This window comes from Oxyura jamaicensis, chromosome 7 (assembly GCF_011077185.1).
Source record: "Oxyura jamaicensis isolate SHBP4307 breed ruddy duck chromosome 7, BPBGC_Ojam_1.0, whole genome shotgun sequence".
NCBI lineage: Eukaryota > Metazoa > Chordata > Aves > Anseriformes > Anatidae > Oxyura > Oxyura jamaicensis.
This window is the reverse complement of record NC_048899.1, coordinates 4,072,435-4,092,175: the sequence shown is the minus strand read 5'-3', so window position 1 is coordinate 4,092,175 and position 19,741 is coordinate 4,072,435. Positions and strand designations below refer to the sequence as shown.

General features: G+C 39.5%; 1 protein-coding gene across 6 annotated transcripts in view; it reads left to right on the top strand.

The window, feature by feature from the left end:
- PMS1 (PMS1 homolog 1, mismatch repair system component) overlaps positions 1–19,741 on the top strand; it is a 43,732-nt gene that overhangs the window by 12,935 nt on the left and 11,056 nt on the right. For all 6 annotated transcript variants that reach the window (XR_004752187.1, XM_035330961.1, XM_035330960.1 and 3 more), the window contains exons 6-9: positions 6,817–6,933; positions 10,662–10,784; positions 12,748–12,891; positions 14,061–14,956. Coding sequence is in view for 5 of the 6 variants with exons in the window: in XM_035330961.1 (XP_035186852.1) it covers positions 6,817–6,933; positions 10,662–10,784; positions 12,748–12,891; positions 14,061–14,956 (1,280 nt within the window). In the remaining variant the exon portion in view is untranslated. The remainder of the gene's footprint in view (positions 1–6,816; positions 6,934–10,661; positions 10,785–12,747; positions 12,892–14,060; positions 14,957–19,741) is intronic.

Sequence of the window (19,741 nt, the reverse complement as noted above, 5' to 3'; positions counted from 1 at the left end):
CAGATGCTAAATATTATTGTCATTACAATTATTAATTCAGATCAGAAGATATATGTCCTACAACGATCCTACAGGATCCGTTAGGATAATACTCTACTGAATCAGGATGTCTTTTATATTTTTTTTTGGTGGCTGTTGTATTTGTTTGACATGTACCAGGAATCAACTTCTTAGAATAGCTTTATTTTTCATGGAGCTCATGGATTATATATTACTTGAAAAAATGTGTATGTTCAATTATTCAAACAAGTTCCTAGAATCCCAGATTCTTGAGGCTGAGCCAACACTTTCTGCTGCAATAGAAGATGATACACGTCAGGAGTAAGATCAGGTTCCAAGGCTTAAAAGAGCAAGAAGGTAGCAGAGATGAGGTACTGCAGGAGACGAGGAAAGATGGGTTAAAAAAAGTAGAAAGGGTAATACAACAGGTGTTGTAAAAAGATCTTGAAAATAAGTAAGAAAAGCAGTATATTTTAAATCATCCTTCTTAAAGCCTGTATTTTATAAGAAATGAAAGGAGAATGGAAGAAAGCATAGCTCTCGCTTTACTGAGGAAGAATATGTAATGTAATGAGGCTGAAAGTTTCATTAACGTGTCTGAAGTTAGGCATCTGAAAATGGTTGTCTAGCTGAATCTAGAAGAAATCCATTTTGGAAAATCAGGCTTCTTATCGAGCTGTTGAATGCACATGCATTTTTAGGATCAACAGTACATTGCATGCTGTATTTCCACTACATTGATTTTAGTGCTGTTCGTCTTAGGCTTCTGAGTGAAATTTCCAGATTTTTTTTCTTGCCGTTGTGCCACGCTTCATATCCGTGTTGGTACAAATGAAAACACATCCATTAAATGCCTGGTTTGTTTTCTGTGGAGAGCGATGCTCTTCCTGCCTTTGAGTTGTTTTCTAGCAAGAAAAATAGATCTTTCACCAATTCCCCCAGGGTTTATTTATTGTGTACTCTTTGTCGGTGAATTTCTGATAGGAAATAGTTGGTTGCTGTTTCTGCTCGGAGCGTTTTGTTTGCATTAGCAATAAATAATGAATCACTTTGCAGATCAACCCTTGAAGTACTATTGCTATTTTGACAACTTGGATTAGCTAGTGCTCCTTCTTTTTATGAAGGTTTATCCTGCCAAGACATTCTTTGAATACTGATAATGTTGATCCTCTTGCCAGTATGGTTATGTTAGAAAGAGGTATTTTTCTTCTTTCATCACCATGTTCCTTGAAAGCATATTGAATAATGAGACAGCCAAATGGAAATAATTTACATGAGTATTCAGCAAGTTTATTTAAAGTTAACATTATCTGAAGGCGTGTGAAGAACATTCCGGAGTCAGCTACCGCTTCAACCACGTCAAACCCTTCAGCCCGAGATGCCATCTTCTGGCCACCTACGGGCTCGGGCTGCGTTTCACGGGAGGTGCCGCAGGGTTCTGCCCTGCAACAACAGCTTTCGTGCTCTTTACTGCACAACGTCGGTAGCCCATGACAGTCTCAGAAGCTGGTGATGTTCGAGAAATGCCCTGGTATGCCATCAGGCTGAACCTCAACTCCACTCCAGCCGTGTCCCCCAGCTGTTCTCTGCTAGTTCTGCGAGGGGAACGTGGCTCAGACCTCCTGGGTGCCAGTGGTCCGCTTCGTAGCCCTTGTAACGGTGGGTGTTATTCTCACCCAGACCCCTTTTGTGGCTGTGCTTGGCCTTAAACTGAAGGATGCCGTTGGGTGATGAGTAGAAGCGTGTGCCATGTGAAGAGATGCTTCTTAATGATTTAAATCAGCTTTACGTAAGATTTGGAAACAGCCTTTTTTGGCATGTATGTGATGCCTGATTTTGGTTGCAGTTACTTAGCATTTTAGTTCTTTGTGAAGAAATGCCATGTTATTCTCTGCTATAATCTCATTTTTTTTTCATTACAAGTAGTCTCCTCTTATAGGACAGCCTTGACCACCCCCAGTCTGTATCCATTAGTAGAGTAACAGTTTGCTTTCTGTAGTAACTGGGCTTTTTTGTTGTTGTTTTTTAGGGATGGAATAACCAGGGTTGTGCATTAGGGTAAATTCACCGTTTTTAATAACAGGTTTGCACTTCAGATTCATTCACGGTGCTTCCAAACTCTGTCGTAGAAAAGAAATCTACATTGAGCAGAAACAGCAGCACTCCAGCTCTTCTGTGAGTTGGAAAGGCCACTCCTTTTAATGTAATGAAGATAAATTGACTCCTTCCCTAATCTATGTTTTAAAATATAAAGGGGAATTACGATTAAGAATCTGCAGTGCTCTGCAGCCAGTGTGTTTTCCTGCTGACCTGGAGTACAGTTCAGTCTTTTCTTCCCTTCACTGCTCAGAGGCTTTGCAGCGAAAGCCAAACAGAGAGTTAATTATGGTGGTTTTTGTGATGTGGACACCTGTCCGCTAGGAAATGCGCTGAGACCCTCAACTCAATTTACATCAGCCAGAGAACAGCTGCCAGATGGTAACTACTTTTGGTCGCTACCAACCTGGTTGAATTTGAACTGGTGACCTAGAGGTGAAATGCTTTATATCCTATTACTAATTCCCCGAGGTTTCCAGTTTCTCATCCATCACTTTTTTCAAATGACAGCACAGTGTATGTCTGAAATCTCAAAACAATTACTGTTTCACGTACGCTGTGTGTGCTGCAGTGTCTGAGATGTGCCTTTTAGCTCTTGTAAGGCTTTCACATTTCTGTTGTACCCTTGAAAGCTTAGCACAGAAAGGATGTTTCCAAAGCCACCGGGAGTTTTCCCTCTTCCTTAGCAATGTACTTTGTCACAGTTAGGTACGTTCTCTGTTACTTCTACTGACTGGTACCTTACAAAAGGCTTTTAAACACCCTTCTTAAACTGGAAATCACTATGATGATGTTGCATCATCTGAATGACAATTTAGGATTAGAAACTGTGTAGTTTGGGTTTGTTTTTAAGCAGCTGAACTGTTTGCTTTCTTATGTTGTTATTTTCTCATATGGAAATGGAACTTCTCTATCCACCATAGTAGAACACGTGGATAAAGCAGCCAAAAAAATTGAACTTTTGCCTCAGTCTTTGTAATTCTTGAAAGCTCATAAAGATAGGTGTTAGCAGGTGAAGGTCCCTGGCTCCTTGTAATATCTCCTGGTTCCTCTCATAACTTACCTTCCAGCTCCCCGGTCTGAGTGCTTTTTCGTGGCACGATGCTCAAGAATGCCTCTTCCTCGGGCGGGTGCTCTCATATCACAAATGGGAAATCTGAGCAGGAAATTCTTCAGAATTTCTAGGATGAAGGGTGCTGTGGAAAATAGCTACCTTTCATCAAATTTCTTTGATGGCTGTAATGTCTGATGCCTATGTGCATCTGATGATGGGGGTGGGGGGAACAGTGCCTTGAGTTTCTCTCTTCTCTATCTCCACCGGCGGTTGAGCCACCATCAGTTACAAAGATTCTTCAGAGGCAGATGTAGAGGGTTGCATGGCTTTTCTTTAAGCTAGGTTGCAAAACTGCCATGATTCCTGTTTTCAAGGGAGGATTATGCAGGAGTTCTCCTTTCTGCCACGCTTTTTAAAACAAGATGCCAGTTATGGCCTGGAGCAGATCAAACAACATCGACGCTTTTCAAGGCTGGCGTTTTAAATAACGTGGTTAAGCCTTTATCTTGGTGTCTTCTTGATCTGAGGTGATAGATTTTCTTCCACCGCAGAGAATGTGCCTGCCCTTGCAGCAAAGTGTCGGTGCATCGTGAGCAAAAGCGGTTATACACATGGTACAAGGTGATGTCTTTGTTTCGCTTTGGCCAAATTCAGATTTTGTTGTGGCTGCCTGGCTTTGTTCCTGTTTATACGCCGTATTAACAAGTAGGCAGGGATGCTTTCGGTTCTGTTGGAGCTTAATAAACTGTCAGGCTTAAGCGTTAAGTCAGGAAAGCTAAGAAGCAGAGATGCCAGCACCATGCATACGTGTATGTTGTCATCCTGCACAAAGGGATGCCTACATACACCTGTGTTCTAGACCTGGAGGGGGCCGAAGAAATACATGCAGGGAAATCAAGCACGTGTGTATGTGCAACAGTTTTATATACATTATGACTTTTTTTTAATAAGATCTAGCTCATGTAATCCCCTTCAATGAAAGAGAGAGGGAGGTGGGATATATTTGGCTAGCTCTAACAAAACCTAAGATGGTCCGTATGTAATAATATATCTTTGAGTAGGCTGTTTTTGCAGTGTCATCATACTGACCAGAGTCAGATTCTTCCTTGGCTCATCCCGGACATCAGGTTAAATGACCTAGAAAAAAAAATATGAGGGGTGTGTGGGGCTGTGTATTTTTAGCTGAACTAAAGGGTATAATCAAGGTTAAAAAATTAGGGTATTGCAGGAACCTCTTGGAAACAGGCACTTTGTAAAATAAATGAAACGGAGTAGTCGTTGTTTCTTAATGGAGTTTTCTTTTTAAAGCCTGTTGATACATCTGGAGAGTCTAGGAAATAATTTTCTTTAAATTGATTGGCTGTTCCTGCATTGTGGCTTCAGAATACGCAGTCAGGGCTAAGACTGAGCACATAGTCTATTCTATGGTCATTTAGCATAAAAATTTAAGGAGTTGCATTGCCTCTTCGGTATGTGGGCTGTAATGTATGGTAATGGTAATTTAATGGTGATGGTAACTAGTTCCTAAATTTTTCTCTGTAGTTCCTAGCATTAAAATTTGCCCAATATGTGGGTAGTTCAAAAATCAAATGAAGAAAAAACCTCCTGAACTTATTAGCAGTATCTACTTTTAGCAGGTTTGCATTTAATAAGTTCTCATGTTCCCTGGCTTTTTAAAAGCACTTTACTGAAGTGATCTTTTTACAGGTCCGTGTATCAGCCATTCAGCAGGTCCAACAGTGTAATAACAACCTTGCATTAATCAGCAGCTACGATTTATATCTGTACCTGTGGCATCACACTAGTATAACCTAAAATAAGCAGCATGATGTTTATATTAGTCACGTAACAAGTGTCTTTCTCTGTTTGGTCACAAGCGTTTAATTTAAAATGTGTCCAGTAAAGAAAAAAATGTTTGGCACTCCGTGTTTCCATTTTAAGTAATCAATTTTAAAATAGCAACAGTACAGGATATGTTTTATAAGATGAGCTCTAGAGAAGATGACCAACTCTTTCATCACTCGAAATGTCTCCGAGGAGATGTGCAGCAGGTGTGGAGGAGGGAGGCCGAGCGCAGCAGGCTTGGGCAGCCCCGCTCCGTCCTTTGCTGCTGTCTGCTTCCAAAGCCCGGAGCCATGGACATGCGGCCCATGGTTCTCCTTCACCCCTTCATGTATTCTCTGCCCTCCCTGATGTAAATTGTCTTTTATTTGGGGGGTTTTCCAGCTTGCTGTAGGATGGCAGGGCTGCAGGCATGGTATTGGTGAGGGGCTGTCAGGCTGTGTGCAGAAGGTGAGTTAGATTCAGGCAGGAGTGAATTTGGAAGTGGAAAATTAAAGATTGAGGAACAGTTTTAGGGTCGCCCGTCTCAAAGCTTTAAAATCCCACCTGTCCTGTAAGAAGGGAATATCATTTTACAAGAGCACCGTGTTCTTCAGTGGAATTCACCCTTCAAGGCCAGCGAATATCCTACAGGACAGGTGGAATTTTAAGGCTCTGTATTGCATTTCTTGAGATTGGTGCATTGCTCACCGTGCCTTCACATAACATCCTGTACCCGAATACTGTGAACTCATGTTGAATTTATTGGGCCTATGTAAACATCTCTTTTTAAACTAGCACTGTAGTGTCAGATTTAATGGGCAACTTCCCACACTTTTTTCCTTTTATGTTTGAATGTTGCACGCTGAAACACTCAGCTAACAATGAGAGAAGCAGATACAAAGCCATTAAGAATCCAGCAGTCTCAGTTGCCTAGAGTGGAAAGCCAATTAAACACTTTTGTTGTTGTTGATATGCAGTGGTAAAAGTTAGCAGATCCAGAGTTAAATCTGTGGCTGTTTCATGTAGTCATTCATTCTCTTTCATTAGTGAGAGACAAAATTTCGCTTCCCAAAGCAGTTAATACTTTCTGTGTATGTAAGAGGACTTAACAGGTGAAGTTTTCTTATGCAAGTTGCAGTTTATACTGCCGTACCGTATTTATTAAATCTTTGCAACAGAATTGTAAGGTATGTAGCTAATAGAGCAGATATCCTCCTATCTAACAATTACAAAACTTTCATTAAACAACCAACTGCTTTCCGTAGAGATACTTCCTTAGAAACTGCTTTCCTTTCTAAAAAATAGACCTAGAGTAGACCTAGAGTATCCAGACAAGAACTGTGAATGGACAGCTAACATCCCAGTTTCTACGAAAATGGTTGATATTTTAAGTACCACAGGCATTGTGGTGTAATGTCCACCTTCAAATGCTGACCATCATGCCAAAAACATCAGAAACCCTCAGTTTGTGTGCACGGTAAAAATACATAGCCCACTGCTATGTATCTTAGACGAAAAGTGGTATTTCTGTTGATTTATTGTTTAACAATTGTTTCAAGTGCAGAAGTCCAGATTAGCCATGTAACGTTCATGAATACAAACTCCTAAATTTTCTGATGACTGCAAGTCTAAATAAGTAATACAACATGAGAAGACATGCCAAAAAGTACCGTATCACGTGTGTTAATTAACACTGAAAGTTGTGAATGTAAGAGGGTCAAAGTACAGAATGTTACATATACAGTATGTGTGCAGTTGCATATGCATGTTAATAGACATGACTTGAGTTCAACAAATATAAATATAATGTCAAAAATTTGACTCTGTGCCATTTGTTTCAGGCAGTTATTTGGCAGAAGACCAGGGTGTCAGATCACAAAATGGCCTGTATGTCAGTTCTGGGAACAGCCGTTATGGGCAGTATGGTACCTTTTCAACACTGCTGTGAAGATCCTGAGGTGAGTTTAAACTTCCTTCTCCCAAATCCACTTAAAGCCTGTCAGTGAGGAGCCAAATCAGCACTCAGAAAGGAGACTTTCAAAAAGAGAACATTATCTCCAGACTGACATCTGATTAATACATTTGATTCTGTTACAGCTCTCTCTGTAAAATTAATTGGTTTGGTGATTGAAAATGCACTCCCAGAATCATCTAGTCAGGACTCATGTGGCACTGATCAAATGGCAGTAAAAACAGTTGTGATGACAAATGCAGAATTGCTGATTGCTCAGAGCTGTCTAAGTTAGGATTCCTGGCCTGCAGGCAGGTTGTGCTTTGATTAATAACTAAGCATTTATATCGTTCTCATCCTCGTGGCCTTTTAGCCTTATCTTCTAAAGAATATCTCCTCAGTTTCAGTCAGGGGCACCTCAACCGTAAAATAAACACATACTTAGAAGGCAAGTTGTGCAAAATTTATGACAAACCTCTATGTCAAGGAAATACTAGCTAGCTTTCAAAAATTCTCGTGCACATAACTTTCTTTGCTCCTGTTGAAATTGAAGGAGCTCCCCATGATACTGTCCTTCGTCTAATATTTTCAGGTTATTTTATTCTGCTTCCTTTTTTGTTGCAGACATTCTTATGAAGGAGAGTCTTCCTCCTGTTGAGCCTGGAAAGTTGACTTTTTTTTTTCTGTATCTTGTAGTAGTAGATCTTGTCTGGAGCCACGCAGATGAAATGAATTGCTCTGTGTGAAGTCAGAGTGGCTATTAAACACAGTGCCATGCTGCAAGAAACTGTTTATTCAGACTTAAATCGGGAGTTTGTAAGAGTGCTCGTGGTGTCTATGTACAGGGAAACGCTGAGAGGGATTGGGGGGAGTAGCCAAGTTGCTGCTTATGGTTTACAAAGAAGTTTTTCCTGTTTATGTCCGAACAAGTCCGGATGTTCTGTTCATACCTGAGCGCCCGCTGGCTGTGCCTGATATGGCAAGTGCAGGGAGCTCTGCAGGGAAGACATGGGGGTATTTAGAAGAGACTAGCTCGAAGGAGGCACTCAGGTTCTCACGTTACCTCTTTGCTATATCATGAGGCATCCATATTCCTTGAATAGAAGTTGGAGAACATTCCATCTCTCTCTCTGTCTCTAAATAGTGTGTAAAATACCACGTGCATCATTTATAGGTGTATAAGTGATCCATGCATATTGCACTTGCACAGATCTACATTCAGAAACCACGGACGTTTCTAAATTAAGCGGCCAAACACTGAAATGACAGAATTCACGTTGCCTGTGTAACCCTTATCTTTCTCCCTTGTGTTCGGGAATTGGGATAGGTGTTTAATGACAAGACATACGGCACTTTTTCCTTCCTATTAGGCCCGTGTCTCATTCAGTACACAGACCAAAGAGCAGCTCCCTAATTCTTTTCATTTCCTACTTGTCCGTTATGTAGTTTCTTAATCCTTTACTGCAAAGTCTACTCTGAAGGCAAAATCAGAGTTGTTATAAACAACTTTTTGTAAGCTGTACCTTGCTAACCGCACATTTAAAACTTCTGCAGTGAGGGATCCCGGGGTTTGCAGACGGCTAGTCTTTAAAAACCTCTCCATCCTGAGCACTGAATGAAACAAGAGCATAGTTCAAGTTGGCTCCAAAGCATGGAAAAATCAGGAACTACTCACAAAGTAGAAAGAAAACCAAAGAAAATAAAGAATTGTCAGTTTTTAATGTGCAAAACAGCATCTATGCTTTCTGCATCCCCATTCTTGGAAATGGGTGGATCCATTTTGGCTGAGAAGCTTCATTTGGGAAATTTTTGTAGTGAAAGGGATTCCTATGGAATTCCTAGGAATTTTCCTATTCTGTGAACGTTAAGTTTGGCAGGCACACAAGCCTCTGGGAAAAAGGTGAGTGCTGTAGAAAGACATTGTCCGCTTAACACAGATATATTTTGATATGTGTATGTATTTAGTAATTAATATTTTCCGTTCTGTGTAATTCTGCTTTAATAAAAAAACACTTCTGTATAAGAAAATTCTAGTAATTACGACTAGTTTTAGGAATCGTTACCAACTTTTAACGAGCATACTGATATTCCACGTGGCTTTAAATAGTAACAGCAGTCAGCCATTTCTAAATATGGCAGCTTCTTAAATGTCTTATTTAGAGACTTTCAGTTTTGTTTTAATGTTGTCTGTATATAAAAATGCCGTTTGAAGTGAAAGATTTGTACGGATATTTGGAAATTGGAAAAGGAATTTGAAGCATAAAGGAGGAACATTCAAAGAGGATGTGCTAAAGCTGCAGGACAAAATCTAGAAGTGCTGCATGTTGTTTTCTGATAATCATCCAAGAGATATTTGACACCTCTTTAACTTGACCAGTGGTGTTTGGTTATGTGCAACGTTGCTGACCAGAACACTCCAGCTTTAGCACAGAATGCTTGTTACAAGGTCAAGAGGGAATAAAGGAGCACATGAGCAGATAGCTGGTGTGACGTCGGTGAATGGGAAGGATAGGCCAAGTCCCAGGGATTTTAAATTCCGTTTCAAATGCATGATCACTCGGATTTTAGTAAATACAAGTGGTTCTGCCAAAAGAAAAACTAACGAGGTCTGATTTCTGTCTTCTGCGATCCACCCTGCTACCAGAATATTCTCCAAACTTTCCCATGTATCCAGAATCTCAGTCTCTGCTGTGCACCGGCCCCCACTGTTCCCATACCTGTTTGTCTGGGCAGCCTGCAGTGGGGCAACACACGGGCAGGTCGGCAAGTCAGTGCTTACGTGCTGGTGGATCCTGTCTTTTGAGAAGTTACAACTGCCTTTTCTGCACTAAGGCCATTATTCCGAGGCTGCCCTCTCCAAACAGCTGTCAGTTATCACAGAAATTGTGGAAATGTAATATCTTTGGGATTTCTGCTTCTTCATCAGATTGAATTGAAATTGATCCAAGGGTTTCCGAGTTGCTCGGTGGGGGGGGGAGAGGGGGAGGCAGTGGGGCAGGCAGCACAAGTCATCGCTCTCATTTTGACAGGAAAAAAACAAAAACAAAGCAACAAAAAAAAACACCCAAAGCTAGAAAAGCTTAACAGAGAAGTTTTAAAACTTGGAGTTAATGTTAGGTAATCGAATCGCGTGACTTTTTCCTAGGCTCCTTGGCAGGGTTGGGTGCTCACAGGTTGTGCTGAAGGCTGTGAATCGTGGGTGCTCAGCACCCTGCAAAGTCAGATGATTTGGATACAGGTGGCGTAGGTAAATTTAGGTGCCTCAATAAATGCCTGCTGACAAGCTATTTAAGGTGCCATGTGTACAGAAAGGGAGGGATTTTGTGTTTTGGTGTTCCCAGTTAGAGATAGCTCACTACTGCCTTCACCGGCTTGGGCAACACTGCATGCCTTTAGCTTCTTGCAGACACTAAGTTGGCAGCCCTGCAGCCAGCACATACAAAGCTGGCTGGCATGCTCTCTGCAGCCCCCAGCTGTGACAGCAGCCTGGTGCAACTGACAGTCCAGATGGGAAATTTCTCAATCAGTTGATCAAGGGTAATAAATACAGAACCATCCCACTCAACCTCTTCTTTAAGGTGCTTTTATAGTTTGAATCATAACTCTAAAGAAGTAGTGCATGTGTTTGAATGACTGGGACTGCTGTAAATTTCACTGTAATGTTTCACCCCTAAATAAAAAGCTTTTGGGGATTCTCTTTTAAAGACTTTTGTACTGTATTTGTTTTCCTTGCAGATAAACCTTTCTGGATTCCTCCCAAAAGCTGAGTCAGACAGCTCTTTGACATGTCTGTCAGGTTCAGAAAGGAGTTTCATTTTCATAAACAATCGTCCGGTTCTTCAGAAGGAAATACTGAAGGTAACATCCTCCAGCTTCTTATTCAAGGAATAAAAACATGATTTCTTTGAGGACAGAAGGGCTTATACTATCTGCAATATCTGCCCACATGAAATAAGTGGAGTAATACAAGCAAAGCATTTATAATAGAAACCTCATCCACAAGTCTGATACTCCTGGTATCTCAGCTCTGTTACGTTCTCTCCAGTGACTTGCAACCACAGAGCTCGGGCTATACTTACGGCTGTTTGAAAAAAGTAAGAGCACAGATTAGTTTACATTAATGTAGCAGAATTACACCTGCGTGGTTTTCCATGAGGGAGCTCTATGTGCTTTCCTGTAAGAGAATTTTCCTGAAAATAAAACTTTAATTTTATTCACTCTGTACTGAGGGCTTATCAAGCAATTATGCTTGCTTTCCCTTTAAATCTGTGTATGCATTGAATAAAAATGAAAGTGATAGTGCAGAGGCATTGGCTGCAGCTAGGCATTGTGTAGGCAGAATTTGATACTCTTGGGTTTCTCACACTACTGAACCTTGCAGCACCTCACTTGGAGCAGCAGTGCTGTTCTAATCCTTGCCCTCCACAGAAAATAAAATTCCATTCATGCTGAAGAGTACATGTAGGTTTCAAAGTGGAGGCAATCAAGTAGGTTTCAGCTGGCAGTTTTGTAGATGTAAACCCTGAACTTGTGTTCATATTTTAAGGCTAGTCCTGTGCTCCATGTCCACACAGTAATTGATCTACCTGGCTCTTGCTGGAGTTGAAAGCTCAGTTTGGATCCCATGTAAGAGGCGGCTTTTTAACCAGAGCAGAGGCTAGGTGGGGTTCAGGTTACTGTCATGCAAAGTAAAAATACAGGGCCCTTCATTTAGGGCTCTTCTCATAGTGGTGATGGCGATGCCTTTTATTGTTGTCCACCTTTTAGTTGTTTTTATGATAGGCGAGAATAACAATTCCTCTGTAACAACACCCTTGGATAGGTTTGAAAAAAACAGCTGTAGACCACTTTCTTCATGCTCTGTTAATGTATGAGGGAAGAAGTGCTGGTGGCCCCCTTATTACGGCAGTCCAGTGCCAGGTGAGGACAGACTGTGGGAATAGTAAGGTTAAAATATATTTTAAAATATTAAAATATTAATAAAATAATATTTTATAGTTAACATTTATTTACAATTCAAGTTTCAGAAGCTCTTTCTTTTTTATACAGTTAGTCTGTTAACTTATTTTCTCCAGTATATACTGGAAAGGATCCACAATACCAGAGGAAAATACAAAGACCTTGATTTGATCGTTCTAGTTTGCAAGACCTGCGTTATGAAACAACAAAGTAACTTTGTCGTTTTTTGACATGAGTTTTCAAGAAGATTATAGAGAAAACAGTAAGGGCAAGCAGAGTTGGAGAAAAGTAGTAAGTTTATAATTGGGTTAATAAAGGGAACAAATGAATCCTGGTCTGCAAAAAGAGCAGGCCTGTGATGCCAGTGCTACTCTCTCAAACAGGCTTTGGTTTGGCTGAAAGAGACAACAATGTAGTTGCATGCTACATAGGTAGATTTTCTTTAAAAAGCAAACATGGAAATAATAGCATTTGCGTTGATTGAGGAAGTAAGTACTGGAACTGCAGTCCAGTTTGAGTATTTTTAAGTACAAGCATATCATGTCTTCATTGTATTGATATTGATGTATTGTATTGATATGTCTATCAATGTATTCATTCAGAAGGTCAAAGTAGCTGCCATTAATTTCTTGGAATTTGTTCTTTTTTCCTTTTTTTTTTCTTACTTTTTTAATTGTGAAAACATGGAAACCACCAGTAACTTCCCTTTTGGTGATTATTCTGGCATATATGTATATCCACAAAGATCTTTTTCGTATTCCATTAATTTGGGGGAAAAATACAGTTATGATTTTGTAACATCTGTGCCTTTGTGTCTATTTTATTGCCTGTACTGACATCTCTCTACTAAATGAATCTGTAGTTAATTCGACAGTACTACAGTGCAGCGTCACACAAGGACAATACCCGCTTCTACCCTGTTTTCTTCTTGAATATTACTGTACCTGCATCTGCTGTGGATGTGAATTTAACGCCGGATAAAACTCAAGTTTTACTGCAATATAAGGTAATTGATGTCTAATTCTGGTTTTGAGTTGACAACTTTTTACTTACGTACGCATAATAAGGACTTCTGGGACTGCTGAAATGTTTGAAGGTAAACAGTGCCACTAAGGTTTTTAGGAGGATTATTTGAAACTAATTTCCCAGTTGATTTCAAAGATCATTTCTGTGCTGTCACATACCTGTGTGTATCACTTTGTTTCCAGATGGCTATGTAGTAGTGACTGAAGCTAAATGGAATTATGATGTGTGCTTGAATAAATCTCATGTTTAGTTTCATAATTACACTAAGTAATAAACTTTTCAAACGCTCCACACATTAGGGGAGGAGGAGATGATTTCTACCAAATGCAATATTTGCCATTACATGTGTAAATAATTGTCGACATCACTTAAGTTTCAGGACATCCAGTTCGTGCTGACAAGACTTGAAATTTAAACAGTATATGCCCATGTTTTAGATGTTATGTAGTGATAGATGTTCCATAAATTCAGTTTCACTTCTTGGCACTTCATATGTGAGTGCCACAAAAATTAAAGCTGCAGTGGTAAGGCTATTATTCAGAGTGAATGTAGGTAGTCACAGCGCGGAGATTATCCTTTTCTTCCGTGAAAGTTTTTGTGCTTGTCTGTGTTAATCTTGCAAAGGTATTGCCTGTTAAGTGCCACTTGTATGAAAGTTAACATTGCTTTCTCACATTTCTTCTACCTTAAAACTTTCTTTAGCATTACAAAGGGTTAGTTTGTTTTATTTCCATCATTTTGTTGCAGAACTGTCCTGGAAGCATCTTTGCAAACATGCTTACATAAACTGGGGTGGTGTTGGCACTTCTGTCCTTACTATAAGCTTCTAACACCATGTTAGGTGGAAATAGCTTCACTTGATACAGTTTTAAGAAATTGGTACACTGTGTTAAAAAGAAAGCAGTTAATTGCTTTTGTAATACCAGAGTACACGAGTGAAGCGAAGCCCCTATCAAGAAATACTTGAGGTGAAAGGTGTCTACTTCAGAGTCTTTGGAACGTTTCTGAAAAATTGAAATGCAATAATCCGCCCAGATTTATTTGAAAAGTATTATGAGTAGGATTACTTTGTTCTTTATTCTCAATATCGGTCAGTTATTATGTATTCATTTTTTTCATGCTTGTGTTTTTTTTCTTTTCCCCCTTCAGGAGTCTGTCTTATTTGCTGTTGAAAATGTGTTGAAATCACTCTATGGGCCACTACCTGCTACGGTCTCTGGTGAAGCTAATAAAACAGATGTTACCTCAGAAGACATGTTTGTTCATAAAACAGAACAAACAGATGTGGTTGTTAATGAAATGGAACCATCTGGAAACAATGATCTACATGCTCATACTTCATTCCTTTCATTCAGCAGTGATGTGCAAAATTGTCAAGCAGGAAAAAACACAGAGATCTGTTTAAATCATCAGGCATTTTGTGGTGATAATATATGTAGTCGCCTAGAGGAAAAAGAGGTTTCTAAGAGTGATGCCTTTCAAGACGGTTCCTTAAATTTATTGTGTGAGGAGGAGCAGAATGGGCAGAATACAACTGATATTCCAAGTCGCAGTGCTCCAATGGAACCTGAACATAAAAAAGCTGACAAGCATCTTTTGAGTTCTGATAATACTTGCGAGATAGAAAATAATGAGGAAGCCTCAGTACCTAAAGACTTACCTGAAATCTCTGCTGATAATTGGAGTATGGGGAATGGATTTAAAAACTCTTTAGGAGACAACCTGGAACCTGTTAAGATTTTAGTTCCTGAAGTTGGAGGAGCAACTAATAAGCAAAGCGAACATACTGGTGAACAAAGCTGTGATCCACAAATCCCAAATCAAAGTATAAGGAAAGCAAATGTAATAAACGATAAAGCAGGACAAGTAACTGCTTATGACTTAATTAGTAGTCGAATAATAAGGAAACCAAAGACCGCATTTGCCCTCTTCACCCAAGAATATCGTTCAAAATTGTTTTCTGAGCACCCAAAGACTAGCATGAAGGACATCCTGTTGAAAATTGAAGAGCAGTGGAAGAATTTGAATGAAGAGGAAAAGAAGAAGTAAGTTTCTAGGCTGTATCTTGCTTCTAAATCTCTGGTAATTACTAATGAGCAAATGAGTCATCTGTTGTGAATAAAATATATATACATATATGTATATAACTTCCCAGTTACTGATGAAAAACAGAACAGAAAATTATTTTTGGCTTTTCAAGAACAGCATTGATACAGTAAGTTATCATATTTTGCTGTGCGCAGATGTGAGCTGCTGATCTGAGTTACTCACTTTGCCACTGTACTTGCCATGCGGCAGTTAAATAGGGACAGTTTTGGTGAGTTATTATCTAGAACTAACAGACAAGAAATGTACTTTTTCAATTGTACAAACCTCAGTCTTTTAAGGGCTTGCTGTATATTGTCACTGCAGATGCAGTGTCAATGAAAACCAGCCCAGTGATGGATGAGGCACTGTATAGTTCCTCCAGAACTTTTTCCAACCAGCAGTTCTTTTTTATTGCTCTAAAGTGAGAATTCTTTTTCAGGATCTTTAGTACTTGAACATTTGGTAAACTCCTTTCCCTTAAACTTAGTAAGTATCCCAACCCAGGCTACCCCGTTATTGTATTTATAAAACCCAATGAAATGATACGAGGAATTTATTTTTTTACCCAAACATATATTGCAGTGCTGGTTCAGAGAATAGTACAGGTTGAATGCTTATCTATCCTCTGCTTCACCCTAAACCAAACCTCTTTTCAGATTACAATCTGAATAGCTAAATTTCATTTTCTACACTGAGTTCTATTACTGTAATTTTGAAATGAAATCTACAAGCAAGGGAAATATTTCACCCTTTTTATAAGGGAGAGGTGGTAGTGGAATAGTTAATACGTATATGTTGTCCTTTATGTGAAATTTAAATTATGGTAAAAGATTAATCAGAATAGCAGATTTTGAGGCATCCTAAGACAGTTCCAAACATGGAAGGTAGGTGTTTTCTTTCTTTTGTGTGTGTGTGTTTGGTTTTTCTTGGTAATTTTGTGAAATGTGAAACACTTCAGGGCAGGAAGGAGGAGAATAGTTCTTCAACAGTTTTACAAGCAGTGATGTGAGCACTCATTGTGATTGAGGCAGAAAGCTTGGGAAAGGGAATTTGTTTTTGAAGAACAAAGTCACTGGCAGTGTTCTGAAAATGTATTTTCTTAATGTTATGGAAGCAAAGAGAGGGAATTAAGACCACTGAAGAAGTTATGCTAGCCAAACAGTATAATTTCAAACACTAACGAGAGATTTGATGAGGAGAATGGTAAGAAAGAGGAGCTGTACCTACTGAATCACTATTAACCTATCTGTTTCCTGTACTACATGACTCTTCTATTTGAACACATCTGCATTGTTCTGAACACCAGCCATATCAGAGTGAAGCAAAACCGTAATATCTAGCTTCTGATTTACCTAATTTAAAGGTCACCAAACAAACAATGTGCTCTGATCACAAAGCCATGCCTGTGAGAAATAGCGTGTTGTCCCTCTCTGCTTCAGCAGAAAGCTTAATGCAATAGTAGAAATCTACTCCAATTATATTTGTGCTTTTAATGAAGTGAAACAAAAGGTTCTGCCAGCTGTTTCAGAAAATTTTAATTTGCTCTGCTTTAGCTTTTGAGATTTCACGGTTGCTTTCCTGGTACAACTGTTATGTTTAAGAGTGTGCCTACAGATTAACGTTGTGTTAGTTCAGGAAGGAGACCTCTGTGGTAATGAATTTTTATCTTACATACAGGACTGAACGCAGTATAGTCCAATGTATGTTAAAGTCAATGAAGAATTTCCCGCTAGTTGTATCAATACAGCTCAGCTTTGGTATAGCTCTCTTCCACTTTTAATATGGTAAGATTGCCTCTGAAAATAACAAATACGAAGAGATCTGCAGGTATCCTTTCCTTCAAGGTAACAATCCAGAAGAACTGCTGCATGTCTGGCAGAGAACTTAAGTCTTGCCTACCAGATACTCTGGATAAATTGGGCCACCTAGAGGTAACAACAAATGTATATGCGACAGGGCTTCCACTGAGCACACTGTACCTCCAACTCCCTGTGACCTTTTCTGGCAAGCCACCTCTTTTCCTAGGCTCCAGACCTCCATCCTTCTGCGATGAAGTCGCGTGTTTGGGTTACAATGGGTGTGCTTGGCTTCAGCGTCCCTGTTTATCTCTGTGGCTTCTCCAGCAGGTCTAAATGAATTTAAATGCCTTTTGGGAGCAGTGCAACTAACAGATGTCTCTTAATGACATAGGATAGCCTTTTCAAAACAAGCCAGCATTTATTACTCAACCGGAATGTAAAATGTTATGGTCTTTAGGTTATAATAGAAGAGGAAAGCTTCCATGCATGTCCATGTTGGCAGCATTGCATATCCCCCTGCTTTGCACAGCCAGGATTTAATTTCGTAGACTCACTCTGCTCTTACTTAATACAGCTTGTGTGTGTTTCTGGCCTTAATATTCCTTGCGTATCGGGCTCAGGTAACAGGGAGACAAGTCCATCCAACTGCCACAACAGGCAGCAGAAATCATCATGAAGGTGTAGGAAAGGTTCAGGGCTGCACATGTGTTATCACGGGGCTAACAAATTACCTTGTTGGTGCTGTACGGTAATTCTTTGTGAGTATATTTGTACCTTGGGAGAAATACCCCTTCAGGTAGCGTGGCCCTTTGCTATCTGTTGACAGGTTGGAGCGTGCCCATAGACTGTCATTGGTGACCAGTAACTAGCTCGTGGCTGCTAGCTTTTGCCTGCCTGATAGATTTTTATGCATTTCATGGCTTTTGTGTACGCCTTATTTGCAAATCTTTTGGTATAGATTCCTTTGGGGTAAATATACTTGCTTAGCAATTTCAGAAAAAAGATTTTTTTAATCCTTTAACGTTTTAGTCGGTATGTTGTTTCCTTTGCATAGCGGTCACCAGGTGGTCATTGGCCATGCATTGTGTTCCTAGCCAGCTCCATTCAGATGCTGCCAGATATTAATAATAAATAATGGTATCAATAATTGGTATCAGTCCTTACGTCCTGTTGTTTGTCCCCAGCATTTGTTTAGTAGTAGCTGCAGGTTCATATTCTCCACTCGGAGGAAGCTGTGCTGGTCACCTGAAACCTGCGCATTTCAGAAGCACGCTGTGACAGGCTGATAGGAGCAATTAAAAGCTTTATTTGTCTTTTCCCTTCACAAAGGCTGGAGACACAGAAATAGAATGTGACATTTACTTACGATGAGAGTTTATCTGGGTTTTGTTATGTGAAAAGGCTGATGGTGAGAGGTATTGCATTCAGAATGGGATACCTCTTCTCTGGACTTACACAAGTCGGTGCAAGTGGCCAGTTCTGGTCAGTTTAGTCCAAATAGCTCACCTGAGGTGGGTAGTTTTATTTGTCTACTCAGTGTAACTGAGAGACATTATGTTAATTTTTTTTTTGTTAGATGCTGAATATTTCATTTAGGTTTAAGCTGCAAGGAGAAAGTAATAAATCGTGGGATGCATTTTTCTAAGTTGCGCCAAAGTTTCCTTTGAAACGAGGCTTTATTCTAGTCTTCCACTTCCCTCCTTACGCCCAGGTTTTTGCAGATTTCCTTGCCTTTAGGCTTTGTAAATGGAGGAAAGGATCCTGATTTTGCAGTCTTAATTCACAAAGCAGGGAAGAAACTGTTCTTGTTGATTATACTCACTTCTCTGGAAGGCCCTTTGAAAAAGCAAAGGTGTTCCCTTCTAGTTTGTAAACTGGCTGTTTTCTTTGATCCTGAACAAATCACTGATAACCATTTGCAAAACCCTCACAGTCAGAGCTTGCAAGGCTAGAATTTTTCTGATGGTGGCCTAAAATGACAAATAAGGAGGACTTTCTTAGAAAGTGTTTTTGTTTTGGGTTATCTGTATCATTGAAAGCTCAGTACTCTTGTAGTTAAATATTCTCCTGCAATATGACTGTGTCTATTCAAAACAAAGTATTTATTGATCTGGTCAAAGCTATAGCTATAAATGTATTCTGGATGAAAAATTTCTGTTCAAGTGATTTCATCCATTCATTTTAAGAGGAGCAGATGTTTTTTATCTTAACATTTACTCCATATTTTCTAGGACATGATTTATTGCAAGAAACTATTTAAGCTGACTTTTTTAGTTAACTAAATATTGGTACCATATGTGAGTGCTAGCACATCATAATTAATTGCAAATGGTGACCCTTTTGTTGACCTTAATTTTCCAGTGTGCATACACATAATTGAATTAAACTGTTCCAGCAAGTAGCAATAAATAAATATGACCAGCTAAAATACTTATTTCCAATACTTACACGTGATAGTACTACCTTTTATTGAAGATCAGGTTGGTATGAATAACCTGCCAGAATTCAGAATATCAAGTCAGGGCAAAAGAGGGAGTTAGCACATTGCTCCTTTGGCCTTCAAAAAATCAGGTCCTTATGTAGGAGGTAAGCATAAACCTGGCACCTATAAAACCTGAGCTATCTTCCTGACATTTGCAAACTCATTAAGAATCCATTCAGGTTGTAGAGATTTAGTATGTAGCAATGGTTTCACTGTTTAGACAGCATTTATAATAGTTCATTATTGAGTACTTTTTAAAAAATCTGTAAATTTATTAGAGTTTTGTGATAATCTTGTTTATTTTGGATTCTCGTGTTTTTATTTCTGTGGCTAATTGCAGGCCGTTTGAAGTCAGTGTAATTCTTTACCTTAAAGAAAGCTGGAGGCTTATGAAATTATTTAACCTCCATACTCCTAGGTAGGCGCTTGGACTCCCCTTGAACTTTGCATAGCTCTAGAAG